We start from the raw sequence: 17,845 nt of genomic DNA, 5'->3' as shown, positions 1-17,845 counted from the left end.
AGACTTTCATTTTTGAAACACACTCCCCCTTTTAATTTGAAGGTTGCTTATATTTTTTCATTAACACCTACTGTCGAGTGTGTATTATGTATTACATTATTTGAGGGCTGAATGCCAGACATATGTCAGATGGGCTAAACCTCACTTAAATGAGATGATTTGTAAAACCAGAAGTTGAGTATTCACTTCCTTTGTGTGAGGCTACAGCCCTCGCTGTGCTCACTTCCTCACACGCAGCACGGCGGCACCTTCTTGCTTCTAGTGGTTATCTTGAGGAGGTTAGGTTTTTTTTTTTTTTTTCATTTCTCACTTATTACTTCAAAACCACTTCTGCTCTTCGAAGTTTTGTAACCTTCCACTTGTTTCCGGTAGCTGCCATCTTGCCTCCTGTAACAATTACAAGACACGGCGTGTAACTCTGTGTCTTTTAAAGGTATGTTTGCTGCAGTGATGTGTGGTGATTTCAGTAGGATAATTTGTGTGTTGTATCATGGATGAAATGAGAGTAGCAAAAAGTGGATAGCACCTTTTACTGCAAGAGGTAATGAAATTTCTTCAAAAAAATCTATTTATGACTTCGGTGGCTTGCTAACTGTCCTTTTTGTTTGTACTTTTCCTGTTTCAAAATTGCAGATTATAATAAAAGCACATTCAAGGCATGATGTCTGTGCTTTCAGATGGATTAGATAACCTTTAGACTAAAATATTAGCTATGGGGGTTTTTTATTTAATTTGATGCTAATCTATATTTCATTGAAAACCCTCCCCAATTTTTTTTTTAAATTTCTGCCTCACATTGTATTCCAAACTGTGCAGAATTCAGTTAAAAAGTGACCAGATACATGTTTATAGTTCAAACAAGGTAAGGAGGGAGGGTTTGGTGCCTCGCTTGTTGGTTAATTAAGACTGTGGCTCTCTGCAGTGGCTGTCTTGAGAAACAGTGTGGACATCATCATAAAGAGGCTTTAAGGAAGTTGAGCTCACAAGCGTTAACCCCTTCTCTGCACACCAGCTTTGACGTTAATGCTGCTGTCTTAAGATTTTTATTTAAAGACAAAGAAAAAAAAAACTTGCTGAATGTCTACAGGTGTTCTTTTGGTAATTTTGCCTCTTTACCCGTAGGTTTTGACGAAAGTGAGTTTTGGTGAATTTCTTTGTTAGCTAGGTCGTCAATTACCATGCGGCTTAACTACCCATTTTCTAACAGAGGCTATCAAAGAAGTCGCAAAAAGTAGCAGCAACGTTTAACTACACAACACTCATGCTGTTCCTGCCTGTCCTAATTTATTCCTGGTTCTATTTGCAAATAAATAGCCTTTAAAATAGCCATATATTTAAAATATATGGCTCTTTCAGGTGCCTCCTTAGCGCAGTAGGCAGTGCGTCAGTCTCATAAAATATATGGCTCTTAGCATTCCAGGTTAGCTCCTGGATATCTCTGCCCAGATCACAACTCCAATTTCAGCACTGGGTGCTGCCCCGGACCCTTCTTGTTAATCGCACGAGGAAGAGGAGAGGCATGAGGGAGCTAAGGGGACTTATTTTAATTCCCTTTTTAAAAAAAAAAATGCACAACCTGTTGAGGAAATCACCTTAACATTTACCTGCTGTCACGCTGTCATATCACCATGAAGTGGCCTTTCTTTTCCCTGAGTCATCTTCCCGAATGAAGGCTCCTCCAACAGAAATCATCAACCTAATGGTGATTTCCCTTTACCTTAAAAAAAAAAAAAAAAAAAAAATCCAGTTCGTAGAAAGCTAATGGGACATTTCAGCAAGCTTCATTCCTGGCAAGGCAGAGAAGGAGCTTATCATCTAAAGACTCTGAGACTGAACTAGCTTTAAAAAACAATTTTCTTAAATGCAAAGCTATTGGCTGTTCATTGTACGACTTTAGACAATTGGAAAATAAGACCAAGTGCATTTTGACCTTTGTTTCCCTTACCTTTATTTATTTATTTATTTATTTTTAAAGATTTTATTTATCTATTTGACAAAGAGAGATCACAAGTAGGCAGAGAGGCAGGCAGAGGGTGGGGGGAGTAGGCTCCCGCCAAGCAGAGAGCCCGATGCAGGCTTCGATCCCAGGACCCTGAGATCATGACCTAAGCCGAAGGCAGAGGCTTAACCCACTGAGCCACCTGGGCGCCCCACTTACCTTTATATAACTATCCATTTCAACAACCAATGGCTGTTTAATTTTTAGAAGTATTTAATGGTGCCAAGTTATTTAAAACCCGATCAGGGGGAGAGGGGGTGGCGCCTGGGTGGCTCAATCACTGAAGCATCTGACTCTTGGTTTCTGCTCAGGTTATGGTCTCAGGGTCATGAGATTGAGCCCCACTTGGACTCTGAGCTCAGTGGAGAGTCTGCTTGAAGATTCCCTGCCTCTGCCCCTCCCCGGACTCACCCATAGGCACTCTCTCTTTCTCAAACAAATAAGATCTTTAAAAAAAAAAAAAAAACAATGATTAGTTTGTTGTTTTGCAAGTGGTCCGAACTTGGCCACAAGCCCAGGTGGACCCCGTTTTGCGTGAATATTCCTGCCTTCTATGAATTTGTGTATGTGAATAGAATTTTTGTGTTGCAAAAAGTTGCATTGCATCATAAAGTTGTATCATAAAATTTACTTTTCTTTTAGACATAAATCATTAAAAATAACCATGAGGTTTTTTTCTACAAAAACTCATGAGATGGATCTGGATGAGAAGCATTACTGCCGCTGATTAGGTATCTAACTGGGAACAAGTTAACCTCTGTGAAGGCTTCAGCTTTTTTTATTTATGATGTTGGATGAGTGCTCCCCGCCCACCCCAGTCCTGCTCCCTTAGGGCTGATAGAATGGTGTCAGACGTTGTGTAAATATTGTATTGAAGACAGTGTAAGAGATTAACTGGTGGCCAGAGGTGGTTTCAGCTCTGAAAAGCCTTGTGAGGAAAGTTGATCCCGAGGACCTATACTGTCTTTTAGCGTGCCAGGTGTCCCAAAGGAGGTAAAAGCTTGCTGGCCGAGGCGGGGAAGACTTAAAGGAAGGTTCTCAGCCAGAGCTGCCCGTTAGAATCGTCCGGGGCCTTTAGAAACACCTGCGGCCAGGCCCACCAGAGAACAATGAAATCAGAATTTCTAAGGGCTGGAGCGTAAGTATGGAAAGGGTAAAGTTCCCTGGGATTTTGGCATGTGATCTGGACGGAGGATACTTTAAAGAACCGACATTGGTGGAAGTGTTCCAAATAGGAGAAAACATAAAGATCATTTCTTTTGTGGTCCTGGTTACTCTGGATTTCAGAAAATGTGGTAGGTAAGGACCACTTGCTAGCCCTGTGGATATATCCTTATATAAATAGAGAGGCTTCTGTTGTAAATGGATCAATCCCGTGAGAGAAAGGGGGTGTGTGTGTATGTGTGTGTGTGTGTGTGTGTGTGGTTTTGTTGGATTTTTTTTTTAACTCTAATTATAAATGTCAGCTGTGATGTATGGGATGTTTTCATAGTAGATAAAATATTTTTGAGTCTTGCATTCTGGAATATGAGGAGGATTGACCATTTCAAGCTGGCTTTTTAGGCCTCGTGATATGGTGATAGACCTGCCTTGGGTCTCTTTGACACCCCTGTCTGAGTCATTTGTGACCAGTGCTGGGGAACATGGCCTTGTGCACAGACTCATCTGTGTGTAGCATTGCCCTCTGGCTTGGGAATCTTCCGTTGCCACAGCCATTTGGACAGGTTGGCCAGACCCCCTCTCATGCTAACCATCCACACCAGCAAATGACTCTATAGCTGATGTCTTCTTTAAAATGAAATAGTAAAGGACTAAAGCCATATCCTGATCATTCAAAGTCAGAAGGAGAGTGAACTACAAGAAAAGGTTGGGATCGCTGTCCTAAGGTAGAAAGGAGGATTTGAGAAGGTGTACATGGTTAATAACCTTAACCTACGTTTTCATAGAGGGAAAAATTCTATTTTTAGAAATGAGAATAGAAAAGATTTGAAGTGAAATGGCATGAATCATCTGGAATGTAATGGGTCTTGCTGAAGAAAAGGATATAAAAAGCCACATCCTAAACACTATGGTTACATGACTTGTTTGTGTATAACATTTATGTAAAAAAAAAAAAAAAAGTCTCATACCTTTGAAGGCATTCATTTCTCTAGTGTGTTTAAGCTTCTGTGCAATAAAACCTTTTGCTTTTACTAGCAAGCATGACCTAAATGTTAGATCACTTGATAAATACGGTTCTTTTAAATTTTTCTGATACTGTTGTCCTTTTGTGGATCATCTGTCAAGGAGTCGGGCTGTCCTCAGGTTTCATTGATTTCCCTTGAGGGGCATGATGGAAATGAAGATTTCAATACAGTTTTCACGCAGATTCACAATGGAACATAAAATGACAGAGTGACAGCCTGCGTGCAGAGCGGGAATTTCATTACTGTCTTTGAAAAGCAGGGACATCAAAGTATCTTGGTAAAAATAGATTGATGCCCATGATGGCCTATCAGCCATCTTCCCCTCGGTGGAAGATTGCCATAGGTAGAAGTAGGGAATCATTGTTGGATCTAAGCCATAAAGTTCTTTGAAATAATGAAGGAGAACTTTACTGTCTTCAGCTCTGTTTACCTACATATAGTAGAGAACTGAGAGGATTGTCTTAAGCCTGGCTTCCTTCCTTCCTTCCTCCCTTCTTCCCCTCCTCCCTTCTAGAAATATGTATTGGGTCTCGCTCTGTGCCAGACACTGGTCTAGGAGCTGGGGATGTGCTAGTGGCTACAACAGAGAGTCTAGCGTCATGGAACCTATGTTCTAGAATGGGAGACATAGACAAACAAATGAATGCGGACTCTATCAAGGGGTATTAAGTGCTGGAAGAATAAAAGAGGGAAAGACGATAGAGAGTGATACAGAAGAGGAGTTATTTGGGTGTCTGTTGGGAAGGAGACACTTGGGAAGAATTCTGCATGAACTTGAGAAGTGTCTGAAGGAAAAGTTTTCTAGTCAGAAGGAACAGCAAGGGCAAAGTCCCCAAGACAAGAGTATGTCTTCTCTTCCAGTGACAGCAAGGAAGTGGAGTATGAGCTGAGCAGAGCAGACAGGAGAGATGAGATCAAAGGGAAAGCAGGGCTGGGTCCTAGGCCTCAGAGACCACAGAAGAACTTCAGCTCTTACTCTGATTAAGAAGGGAAGTCTCTGGAAACATTGAGCCAGAAGCCAGGCATGATCTGACTTTTTATAAAGATGACTTACAGAGTTCCTTTTATAAGGATCACTGTGGTTGCTATGTGGAGAGTAGACTGGGGGTAGGGAGGGTATTAGGAAGTTGTCACAGTAACTATGGAGTAGGGCTGTAGTGAGTGATGCCAGTAGAGAAGGTTGGATGCTGAATATATTTCCAGAAGTAAAGTGGATGGGATTTTCTCATGGACAACGTGTAAGGCATAAGAGAAAGAGAGAAACCAACATAGACTCTGAAGTTTTTGCCCCAGGCAGCCGGCAGAATGGAATCACCAATCCCTGAGATGCCAAGACCTGGGAGATAAGGGAAGAAAAGATGGGCAGGAAAATTAAGAATTAGTTTTGAGTTTGTTGTGTTTGACAGTCCTGTTAGGCCACCAGATGGTGATGTCTGGGTGTAGCTGGAAAAGTCAACCTGGATTTCAGGGCAAACATATAAATTAGTAACATTAAAAAGTGATATTTAAAGCCATGGGATGGATGAGCTCCTCTGGGAGTGAATGGAGATTGAGAAGCAGAGACATTTAGGACTGAATCCTGGAGCACTGCATTGTAGGAGGAGAACCTGGAAACAGCGATATCCCAAAGGTAGTGACCGACCATTTCAACTTGTTCAGGACTGAGGGGTTTCGTGGTATACGGACTTTCAGAGACTGCATCACCTTCCATCTGAATAAAGTATTGCAAGAAAGAGGGGGTGATTAACTGTGTCCTGTACTGTAGATAAACCAGGGCTGAGCAATGACCATTGAATTTGGCAACAGGGGAGTCTTGGATGACTTTGACAAGACATCTCTCATGAACAACCAAGGAGATTTGAGGACCATCCCATAGGGGTGCACACGCATGAGGGCACCAGGCCAGTACCCCTGGAGACATCACGCCTCTCCCCCAAGCCCCACACAGAGTAGCATGAAGCAACCCCTGCCCCTTCCCTTACCGCCCCCCGCCCCCAATGCTATAACAAAGGACCCTTGTGATTACCTGTGTGATTTGGGTCAAGTCATTTAACCTCTCTGTTTTTCAGCATCCTTATTTCTGAAGTATTTTCCAGATTTGTTATTTTTATTTTATTTTATTTTATTTTTAAAGATTTTATTATTTATTTGTCAGAGAGCAAGAGAGCACAAGCAGGGGGAACAACAGACAGAAGGAGAAGCAGGCTCCGCACTGAGCAAGGAGCCCGAGGCAGGACTGGATCCCAGGACCCTGGGGTCATGATCTGACCTGAAGGCAAACGCTTAACTGACAGAGCCACCCAGGCGTCCACAGATTTGTTATTTTAATCTGGTATCCGTGTGCTCTCTGCATATACACTGTGCTAGGAGCTACACGGATTCATTTTAAACAGATACCGTTCTGGTGCTGTAGGAATTGTCAGTTTCAGAACAAACGGAATCCCATTCATGTCAGGAGAACTAGCTTTGATGTGCATTAGGGGGCAAGGGAAAGTACTTGGGGTCTCCCCTACTTGTCAAGGGCGAGAGTAGTTTGCGTCGCGTTAGGAATGGACAGCTTCCTCCCTTGTCCATTTCAGTGTAGAAAGAGAGGGGGAACTAGTCAAACGCCAGCTTGTCTGTTGTGCTGGAACCATCCTCAATGATCTCTAACACGGTTGATGTTTACAGTGTGCTCCGTCCTGAAATCTGTGCTGACCTCCAGGGTTTAACTCTATGATCAGTCCCGCATATCGATTACACTTGGCGCATGGCCCCGCAATTCGTGCTTGGTAAGGTTACCATGTCCTTATCATGGCTGCCTTCTTCAAAGAGAGCTTTATCTGCAAGAATGTGGCTGACTTCGCCTTCTCATGGCTGACCAGAGATCTGTGCAAAGATGCTGGAGAGGCGCTACCTGATTCTTCTGTATCCCCCGCCCCACTCCCCACCCCCCCCAACCCCCACTCAGGGACTGGCGTGCAGCAGATACTCAGCAAATCGTAGCTGAAGGAGGGAGTTATTTGTCCTTGTCACCCAGGTTCCTGGACACCCTGTCCTGTAGGTAACAAAGGCTGCTCTCAACCATGTTTGTGTCACCATTCATAGCTTTGGATTTTAGGCTCATGACAAGTAGACTACATTGGCTGCACCAGAATTATCTTCCTTCTGATGATTTCGCACAAATGCCATTTCTCCGTGGAAGCTTCTACTCACCAGTGATGAATGCTAGCGTCACAGTGCTTCTGAGTGTGCTTCAAATATGATTTTTAAGTATATATTTAAAGGGCCTCAGCTTGAGGGATCGATATGCCTCAGCATAAATTTACATTTGTCATTACTTTAAGTAACTAATTAATTATGTCATTATTCTGAGCAGCTGGGCTCGTGAGAAACACAGAGTGGAACTTTTGGTCAGTGTGGTAAATGTAGTGATCACCCTCTTGCAAACACACTTACTATAGCCCTGTGTTTTAAGTATTTCTGGAAGTACAAATTCCCTAAAATGCCCGCAAAAGAAAACACAGCTATCGTGGTTAAGAACATGAGCCCACCTAGGTTTGAATTCCAGGCGGTCTACCGACTTCCCAGCTGTGGAGCCATGGACAGATGATTAAATCTCTAGCCTTCAGTGTCCTCATCTGTAAAATGGGGTAAGAAGGGCGTGGAACTTACAGGCTTTAGTGAGGATGACATGACATAATGTATAAAACGACTGAGCCAATTTCTGGGCACATAGTAAGTGCTCGATGGTTTCTGGCTTCATGGGTATCAACTTGGCAATAAGGTGATTGGGTATGCAAAAAATGCCATTTCCTATTTCCATTCCTGACTCTGAGTGCTGTGTACTGGGTTGTGGTAAGGGGTGGGAAAATCCAGTTTCTCCTTTGGGGTTGGTTGGTCTTAGGCAGGTCTGCAGAGAGAATGCTTGTCATTTCCTCTGGCAGAGCTCAGTAGCAGCCTTGACCAACTCTGTCCCCACCTGTCTTCCGCAGAGGCTGATCCCCGGCTCCCTCTGCTCCTCTGCTGGTCCCTGTACCTTCATGGTCTTTTCCTTAGCTGGCCTGCAGGTCCCCCAAGAAACTTCCTTGTCCCCTGTCACAGTACATGGGAGCCAGGCTGAGCTAGGGATGTCTCTGCTCTCCTCCACCAACGTATATCCTTTTGCTTCTCTTTTGCTCCAATTGTCCCTGCAGCCCAGGACATTACGTAAGCCAGCCACCTTCCAGAATCTCAGAGAAGGAGGAGGGCCCATGTTCCCCCAGTTCTTTGCTTTGTCCTCCGTCCCCAGAACATGACTCAGGTCTCCACCACGAGGAGGTAGGAGGAGGAGGTGGAAGGAGGGAGGGCAAGCCGCATCCTCTCTGATTTTATGTCCTTTTGCCTCTCCAGCGAGCTGCGCCTTGCTTCTCCTCTCTAACGTGGCGTCCTCACATCGAGTCTGGTGTGTGGTTTCAGGGTGATGAAAAACCGGTTTTGTTAGTATTTCCTTTGGATCTGGCTGTGTTTCCCATCGCGCCAGTTCAAATCAGAGTCTGGAGTGTTTGTTTCATTGGTCCCTGGTTGGGGGTGTAGAGAGCAGTTACCTCCCCGGGCCGGTGATTCCAAATAGACCTTCGTAAGTCACCACCACGGAGCTGCTGGTCTCGTCATCCCACGACACCACTCGCTCTGGTTCTTTCACTTCCTTAAGACAGTGGTTCCCGTTTTGGGACTTCACAGACAAAAATAATAGTTGCTTAATCGCCAACTCTTTATTTTATCAACTAGAGAATTGTCTATTTCAAATCACCATCTTCTTCTGTCACTTCTTCTGTCCTCTCCCTCCCCCACTGCGTGTGGATAGAGTCAGAGAGCAAAACAGACAGTCCTGTAAAAGGGAGTACGTTGAGGCCTGTGCAAACACTCCCAGTTGCCCCCAGTTTACTCATTTAACTGTGGTCCCTGTGAAACCGTCCTCCTGCCTAGCACGAGTCAGTCCAGAAACATCTGGAAATCACTGCCACCAAGTCTGGCTCACCGTGGGCTGCAATTATGTATGAAGTGTTTTCAAGAAGCAACGTATAGGATAAGGGAGGCCAGCGGAAACACGGGGCCTGAATAGTCCAACAGCAGGAGTGTAGCGTTCACTGGGATTTAGGGAAAATTGCCTCCATGTGCGGCTTCACTGTATTTGGGTAGACATGGCCTCAGAGCGCTTTTGCAGGGGAAATTATAAAATTCAGCAAAGCCTCATGATCTCATTTTGGATCTCCTCAGGATTCCTCATCAGGACGCAATTAAGCAGAGAAAAATTCTGCCTTGGGGTGTGATTTGGGTGCCTCACCGTGTTCTGACTTGACTTTCCGTGCTGTGTCTCTTTCCGTATCACTGCCTCTGGCTCCGACAGCCCCTCTGAGGACGGCGCCACTGAGTTGTGCGCTAAGAGCCAAGTGCTTTGCCGAGTGGAAGGGGCAGGCCCAGGGCGCGCCGACTGTGGCCTTGGTGCTTTCCCTGGAAACCCCGTGGGAATCTCTTTCTCCTTCTCCTTATCTCTGCAGCCTCAGTTTTATGACCCAGTGGAGCCGGTGGACTTCGAGGGACTTCTGATGACACAGCTCAACAGCCTGGACGCGGAGCTCGCCCAGGAGTTGGGGGACTTCACGGAGGATGACTTGGATGTGGCATTCACGCCAAAGGAATGTCGCACTCTGCAGCCTTCTTTGCCGGAGGAAGGGTAAATCGTTTCCCTAAACTGTAGCTGTTGGTGTGAAGTCGTGACTGTTACTGGTGTGGAGGGGAGACGCCTTAATTCTGGACTTCTTTTGGAACTCAGGGTACCCCGATCCATTAAGATGGACCGGATGCCAACTCGTTACTGTCGCCTGTGATGGTTTTTAAATCGTTTCAACCAGAGGCTTTAAAAAGGCATGTGGGGGCTAAACCACTGAAGGGGATGCTCAAGGACAGGAGGAGGGGGCAGGTGGAGGCCTGGGTGTCTGGACTCCCTGGGTGTCAGCTCAGTGACCTTGGGTGACTCACCTGAGCTCCCAAGAACCTCAGTGTCTCCATCCGTAAAAATGTCCAGCGTTTCAATAATAATCAGTGAAATGATTCAGAAGCATTTGAATTGTTTCCACCAAAGACCCTGGATCAAGTCACAGACACGTTCAACCCACATTTTTTGAGCATCTACTATGTGCTGGGCACCGGCATGCGTAGATGAGTAAGGCAGCGTTCCTTCCTTGGAAGAAAGTTTTGCCAAGTGGGGAGACAGTGGGGAAAGCTCTGTGGAGGGAATATGTGGAGATCTGGGTCGAACTTGAGTTTCCACGGTGGGTCAGTCAGTGTGTTTCTAGGCGCGGGCATTAGCTCTAGGTAGCAAAGAATGGAATTACATGCCAGTGAAACTCTTGTGACTTCCATGGTGGAAAAAACAGTGCCTCTTTAAAAGTGTAGGGTGAACTTTAATGTACATTAATTTTCAAAACAAAATCAAGATTCACGTCTCTCTTGGACATTTTCTACTTCGTCACCTTCCCCAAAAATAGTCCCCAGAAGGAGATCATGAAACACGGCCCCTGCCGCACTGCTGTGCACTGACATTCTAGTTCTGTTTTGGATTTTCTTCCATCATAGTTTAAGGATGTGGGGTGACAGAGATACGGTATTATCGTGAGTCTTTGCTCTCCTGTTTTGATAGTTCTTATTCACATAGGAAAGCTTGTCACGTGCTCAGCTCAGACTGTTTTAGAAATACTCCCTCCCCAGAAAACAAGCAGTGGGAAATACTTCCCCCATCGTCAGCCCATTTATTCAAGTGTAACTTTCCTGTAGGCAAGCTCTGTTTTTTCACCGTCGACAGAGAATCATTGCCTATCACTTCTTCGTCTGAAATATATGGTTCCTTATTTAATCATTTTCAAATGAGGTCAGAGTCTTGGAAAATCCTGTTTCAGGAGGTAGGACTTTTGAATTTTGATGAAAGAGGCAGGTTTTTCCCTTAGCATCCGTTATATAGTATAATATTGCCTTGTGATCAGGATTTCTAGCTCACCCTGTCTGTCCGATGACTTTAAAACAACCTCTGCTATTTCAGTCATTGCCCAGAAGTCTGCCATTATAATCAAAAGCCAGGAAGGCCTTGGTAGCAGCAGCAGCAGCAGAGAAAACAGCAGCAAACCCCCGTGGCCCCAGAACTTCGTGGGGAGCTCTGGCAGTGTGGTGGCTGCCAGCCTACGCTGCACAGGTCTGGGTTTAAGTCCCTGCTCTTCCCCTGCTGGGTGACTTTCAGCCGGGTCCTTCTCATCTCATTCTTCTGCAAAATTCGGATAATAGTGCAAGCCCATGCCCTCAGGGGCTGGTTGAGAATTAGCTGGATTTTTTTTAAAAAGAGAGAAAACATGCATACAGTGCTTATCGCAGTATCTAGTGCATAAGAAATGGGTTGGAGGCAGGAACTGTGGCCAGACACGCTTCTAAAACCTTCAGTGCTGACTCAATCCTCATCCCAGCTCTCTGAAGGAGACACTCCTCTTTAAGTAGTGCTCTAAGAGGAGAACCCTGAGACAGAGAAGGATCGCCCCAGGCCACGTAATTAATAAGGGGTGGGGCCAGGGTTTGGGCCATCAGTATTTAGCTTGTAGTATTTCGACCCATTCATCTCTAATATCAAAACACTTGGGAAAACAGCCAAAAGCTTCGCTACTGTGTGGAACTGGTTATTTGAAGACTCTGATGCACCTGGAGAGGGTCTCCCATGGCACACTCTTCTGCAGGTAGGACAAGAACTGCCCAGATTAAGAATCACCAATGAAAGAAGCCAGGATCCAGTCCTCAAAGCACAAGACAGACCTTCTTCATGGCTTTCCAAAAGGGAAACCTGCGTGTCCTAACAAGGTTACACATGAGCAAAAATTAGGCCCAATTGCCCTTGTGAGAAATTGGTATTTATGCTTATTTTTCTCGTTCTGTATGTGATTACAGCTAGTTCTACCTGTCTGGCGTTGGAATGCCTTTAAGGGATGGGTGTAGTTTAACAGGATTCTCTGTAATAAAGAAAACCCACAGAGCATCAAATGGCAGTATGTTTGTCTCATCGAAGTAGAAATGCTATCGCCCGAGGAATACTTCAGACACTTGATGGATGGGTAGGAATGCCCCTGGCATTCTCAGTTGATACGGGATTGAATCATGCTGCTCTCCTTGGTTATGATAAGGGTTTGTTTTGTTGTCTTTATCAGGTACTAACATGATTTTATGTCATTTTCCACCTCATTAGGGTTGAACTGGACCCTCATGTCAGGGACTGTGTTCAGACTTACATTCGGGAATGGCTAATCGTGAACCAAAAGTAAGCTCTTTTTTCTTTTCTCTTTATATATATACGTATATTGTTAGCTTTTACAATTGCTTTTTTTTTTTAAGACTTTATTTATTTATTTGACAGAGATCACAAGTAGGCAGAGAGGCAGGCAGAGAGAGAGGAGGGGAAGCAGGCTCCCTGCTGAGCAGAGAGCCTGGTGTGGGGCTCGATCCTAGGATCCTGGGATCGTGACCTGAGCCCAAGGCAGAGGCTTTAACCCACTGAGCCACCCAGGCGCCCCTACAATTGCTTTTTAATGAAAAATTTCAAGGGCAGTTTTAGGTTTACAGGAAAACTGAATAGAGAGTACTGGGAGTTCTGGTATACCCCGTTTGAACAGTTCCCCTTGGTGTTAACGTTTTGCAGTTTGGGTGCTGTTAGTTTGTTTGGTTTTTGGTTTGGTTATTGCACACATGCCCACATGACTGTTCCAAAGAAACTTTAGCGAGGAGGGGAATTTGTAAGTACAAAATTCATGAATAATGAATGCGGATCGACTTTATCTTGTGCCCTATTCAGACACCTGCTGTAGGCTCTGTGTTACCTCCTCTATCAAATATCAACTCTGCCTGCTTGCCTTTCAATGGTTTTAATAATCTGGTCCCACTGTATGTGGGCCAGATCCACTTCCTTTCTGCTGGGCCTGGAGCCTCTTTCTTCCTATTCGTCCTCATAACCCACTCAGTCCTACCTCCACACCTGGGCCCTTGCTGTACCCTTCTGGATGTGCCCTCCCCGCTTTCCCCTGTCCATCAGATCCTACCTATGCATTCAAGGCCAAGACACATTTCTTTCTTTATTTTTATTTTTTATTTATTTATTTATTTATTTATTTATTTATTTGTCTTTATGCAGCCTCCTCTGGCTGATTCATTCTTTCTTGGATGGACCTTACTTAAGATACATGATACATTTGTTATCCCTGATAAGCCCACAGTGATATACTATTATTAACTAAAGCCCAGAGGTTACATTAGGGCTCATCTTTTGTATCCAAGGTCCCACAAGTTTGTCAATTACATAATGCCGTGTGTCTGCCATCCCAGTATCATACAGAATAGTTTCCCTGCCCTAAAAATCTCCTGTGCTTCCCCACGTTCATCTCTCCCTGGCAACCACTTACTTTTCTACTGATTACACAGTTTTGCCTCGTTCCTTCATGTGTCGTTGTGATCTGAGAGCTCATTTCTTTTTTTTGCTGACCAACATTCCACTGTGCGGATTTATCACAGCTTGGTGAGCCATTCACCTATGGAAGGAGAAAGTTACATTTTAAATATAAAGAAGAGGGCCTTTTTGTTTTATTCCCATTCTGACGAATTCTGAGGGGGGGGGATTAATGAAGTGAAACTTGGCCTCAGATTCAAAGGTAACATTTAAATTCGTGACCAAGAAATAGATAACTAAGCTTCCCGTCAAAAGGGCCCTTCTCTCCTGGGTTAGCCAAATGTTCTACCACATTGTCTTGAGGTTTGTGTCTCTACGTCAATAACCTGGACAGTACCATCCCATGAGAAACATGTAGACACACGAAAATCCTCAGCCTGTGTGTGCGAATGAGTTGGGCACCAGGGTGGGGAGTGTGTGCGGACTGAGGACACATCCCAGTAGAAAAAACATCAGAGAGCCTCTGTCAAGACATAAATAGTGAAATTCTGCTCTCCTCACCTCTCCTGTACTGCTGGAAGAATTGGTGTTCTATGGGATAAAGAGTGAAAGACTGTGGGGGTTGGGTTTTATCCAGGTCCTGGAAGTGTGCCAATGAATTTGTGCTGTTGTTTTTTGGAGCAGTGTCAGTAAGCATACTATTTTCAACAGCGAAGCAAGAGAAAGCAGAGCTTGTAAACAGTGATTAAGAGAAAGTTAGATGCTAATCCATCATGTGTTCTAATTTCCAACATGAATGGAAAACGAAGTTTGCCAGGTAGTCAAGGAAGATTATGCTTGGCCAGTAATAAATAAAAAATTTCAGAACAAGTTGTTCTCAAGCTTTTTAATGTTGTAATTAGAGATACTTTCTGGATATTAAAGTTCTAAAAAAAGTCTGAGAAGGAACAATAAATAGAAAGGTCTGTTTTATTACATTTGGTTTCTATTTGCTTCTTGGGACACTATTTTTTTTTTTCATTCCTCATGGCAATTCCCGTTGGAATATTCTTTTTTTTCCCCTCTAGGTTGCACAAACTTAAAAGAAAAAAGGACTCCCTTGGAATACTTATTTTAGAAATTTTAGAGTTTATAGGGAAACAAAAGGGGAAAAACCCACTCAGTTTCCTATAGACAGATAACTGCCATTAACATTTGATACATAGTCTTCACATCATATTTCATTTTATCTGTATTTGCATAAAAACTAAATCAGATTATGATACTATTTTGTAGCATGATGCTATTTTGGGTTTTTATAGTAACTGGTGATTATCTCTGTTTGCTATTAAACATTCTTCCTCAACCCAATTTTTAATGGTTGTATGATATATTTACATCAAAATTCATTTAACCAGTTTTGCTGTTTGCACGAGTCCCTGTTTTTCAGGATTATACTCCAAAATGGTAACATCCTTGTGCACAGCTATGATTTTTTTCCTTCAGAATAAATCCCTAGAAGAGGAATTTTTCTGTCTAGGGTTATGAACAAATTTAAGGATTTGGGAATAATATAACAGAAAAATTTTCAACAATATGTGCACGAATCCTCAAAAATATTGGATGATATCTTTTAATAAATTGCCAATTTTTCTTGCAAAGAGACTATCTCTTATTTGCATTTTTTGATTATGAAATTGGGGAATCCTTTGTCCATATATTAAGTTGGCCAACTTATAATTTTTCCTTCATGTCCTATTTATTCCTAAAATTTGTGCGCCTCTATTAATGTATTTGTCTGGGCCTGTTTATCTCTAGGACTACCTTTATTTATTAGGGATATTAATTGTTTGTCTGGCATATATTACACATTCCTTTTCCAGTATGTTCTTTGTCTTTCAAAATTGCTCCTAACTTTTTAACATTCAGATTTATTTACGTAATCAAATCTGTATTCCTAATTTTCCTTGTGATTTCCATTTTTGCTGTCATGCTTTAAATGTAATTCACAAACCTGATATTATTTACTGGGAATTTTAAGTTAAAATGTTAATCCATTAGTCACGTGATTGCTGTTCTGTTCCCTTTTGAGTCTCTATTTGATTTTATCTCTTCTATAGCAACAATGATATTCGTATATTTATTTTATTCAAATTTTTGTGTCCTTTTTTTCCCCCCATGAAACAAAGTAGTATTTTATTTAACTTTATCTTTGGCAACATGCTGGGGCTGGGACTTGCTGTTGGTCCTGTCCTCTGCACGCTTGTATAATGGGTCAGTTCCCTTCTGAGAAATTCGGTAAGAGTATGCAACTCTAAAACTCATTGTCAGTTTCTGGAAGCTTTTTTTTTTTTTTTTTAAGATTTTTTTTTTTTTTTTTTAATTTGACAGACAGAGATCACAAGTAGGCAGAGAGGCAGGCAGAGACAGAGAGTGGGAAGCAGGCTCCCCGCTGGGCAGAGAGCCCGATGTGGGGCTCGATCCCAGGACCCTGGGATCATGACCTGAGCCGAAGGCAGAGGCTTTAACCCACTGAGCCACCCAGGTGCCCCAGTTTCTGGAAGCTTTGACTGCTGTTTTACTTTTTTATTTTTTTTTAAGATTTTATTTATTTACTTGACAGATCACAAGTAGGCAGAGAGGCAGGCAGAGAAAGAGAGGGAAGCAGGCTCCCTGCTGAGCAGAGAGCCCAATGCGGGGCTCGATCCCAGGACCCTGGGACCATGACCCGAGCCCAAGGCAGAGGCTTTAACCCACTGAGCCACCCAGGTGCCTCTGACTGGTGTTTTAGAGAGGAAGCACATTTTTCTGCTCCACTGTTTGATCCTTTGAATTGGTACTCTGAATTTGGTACTCCAAACATGAAAATACATTCCTAGCACACATTCTGCCTCATATGTACTTGTAATATTTTATTTGTGGGGAGGATACAACGTACTATGATACACTATTGCCAGACATCTCCCAACCCTGCATACATTTTCAGCTCATTTGTTTCCTATGGGATATTTCTTTTTTTTTTTTTCTTTTAAGATTATTTATTTATTTATTTATTTGCCAGAGAGTGAGAGAGAGAGAGAGCACACAAGCAGAGGGAGCAGCAGGCAGAGGGGGAAGTAGGTTTCCCGCTGAGCAGAGAGCCTGATGTGGAACTCGATCCCAGGACCCTGGGATCATGACCTGAGCCGGAGGCAGACGCTTAACAGACTGAGACACACAGGCGTCCCCCTGTGGGTTGTTTCTTAGTCCTTGCTGAATGATGGTAGAAAGAGAAAGGCAAGGCAGGTGGGGTTTCTGGTGGCAAAAAAGGAGTGCAACCAGGGGGAGTCTGGCCCTGGCTCCATCCATAAGCCACCACCACAAAGAAGGAGCATTCAGATTTCTGGCTCATATAGACCTTGACTGCTCAGGGCCTGGCAGGAAGGACAGTATGAAGTGTCATGTGTTCCCCTTTGTGGGGACAAGGAATGGGACATCATTCTGCCAGCTTCATCTGATCCACAGAGATTCTGTCCAGATTCAGGTGTTAATTTGTCTGCTCATTTGGGTGAGTTTCCATTTGTCCTGGGTCTTCTTGAGCAGGGTACTGGGAAGTTGGAGGAGGACACTGTGGGCGTGCTGGCCAGTTGCTACTTAGTGATTAATTAATTGGCTCTCCTTTGAATCTGTCATTTTATGTGTCAAATAATACATGCTCATTTTGAAAGAAATCAAGTCATGTGGAAGTGTATTAAGTAAAAGGCGGTCTCTACCTCACTCCTTGCTCGCTCCCTGCCCTTCCTTCAACCCACTCTTAATGCACGGATGTTGTTGCTATACAGGCTTCCAGAGATTATCATACCCTCACCAACATATAGATGGATATTGGTATTTTACATAAATATTATGTATGTAAGTACACATTTATAAATATGTATGTATGTTATATATATACACAAAATACCATTTTTTTCAGTAATATCGTTTTTTAAAGATTTGATTTTTTTTTAAAGATTTATTTATTTATTTATTTATTTGACAGACAGAGATCACAAGTAGGCAGAGAGGCAGGCAAGGAGAAAGGGAGAAGCAGGGTCCCCGCTGAGCAGAGAGCCCGATGTGGGGCTTGATCCCAGGACCCTGGGATCATGAGCTGAGCCAAAGGCAGAGGCTTTAGCCCACTAAGCCACCCAGGTGCCTCTAAGATTTGATTTATTTATTTGGCACAGAAAGAGAGAGTGAGAGAGAGACTACAAGCAGGAGTGAGAGAGG

At 43.5% G+C, this 17,845-nt stretch overlaps 1 protein-coding gene across 3 annotated transcripts in view; it reads left to right on the top strand.

The window, feature by feature from the left end:
• LOC111153567 (dedicator of cytokinesis 8) overlaps positions 1-17,845 on the top strand; it is a 178,860-nt gene that overhangs the window by 21,570 nt on the left and 139,445 nt on the right. Inside the window, exons 1-3 of one of the 3 annotated variants that reach the window (XM_022512674.1) lie at positions 385-433; positions 9,705-9,880; positions 12,425-12,496. In XM_022512674.1, coding sequence (XP_022368382.1) covers positions 9,753-9,880; positions 12,425-12,496 — 200 coding nt within the window. In that variant the 5' untranslated portion in view covers positions 385-433; positions 9,705-9,752. Of the gene's footprint in view, positions 1-384; positions 434-3,067; positions 3,138-9,704; positions 9,881-12,424; positions 12,497-17,845 lie in introns of those variants that run through there. The other 2 variants (XM_022512675.1, XM_022512673.1) reach the window with 2 other exon arrangements.

This window comes from Enhydra lutris, unplaced genomic scaffold (genome assembly GCF_002288905.1).
Source record: "Enhydra lutris kenyoni isolate GAN:26980312 unplaced genomic scaffold, ASM228890v2 scaffoldscaffold33, whole genome shotgun sequence".
NCBI lineage: Eukaryota > Metazoa > Chordata > Mammalia > Carnivora > Mustelidae > Enhydra > Enhydra lutris.
The sequence above is the reverse complement of the archived record's forward strand: the minus strand, read 5'-3'. Positions and strand labels throughout refer to the sequence as shown.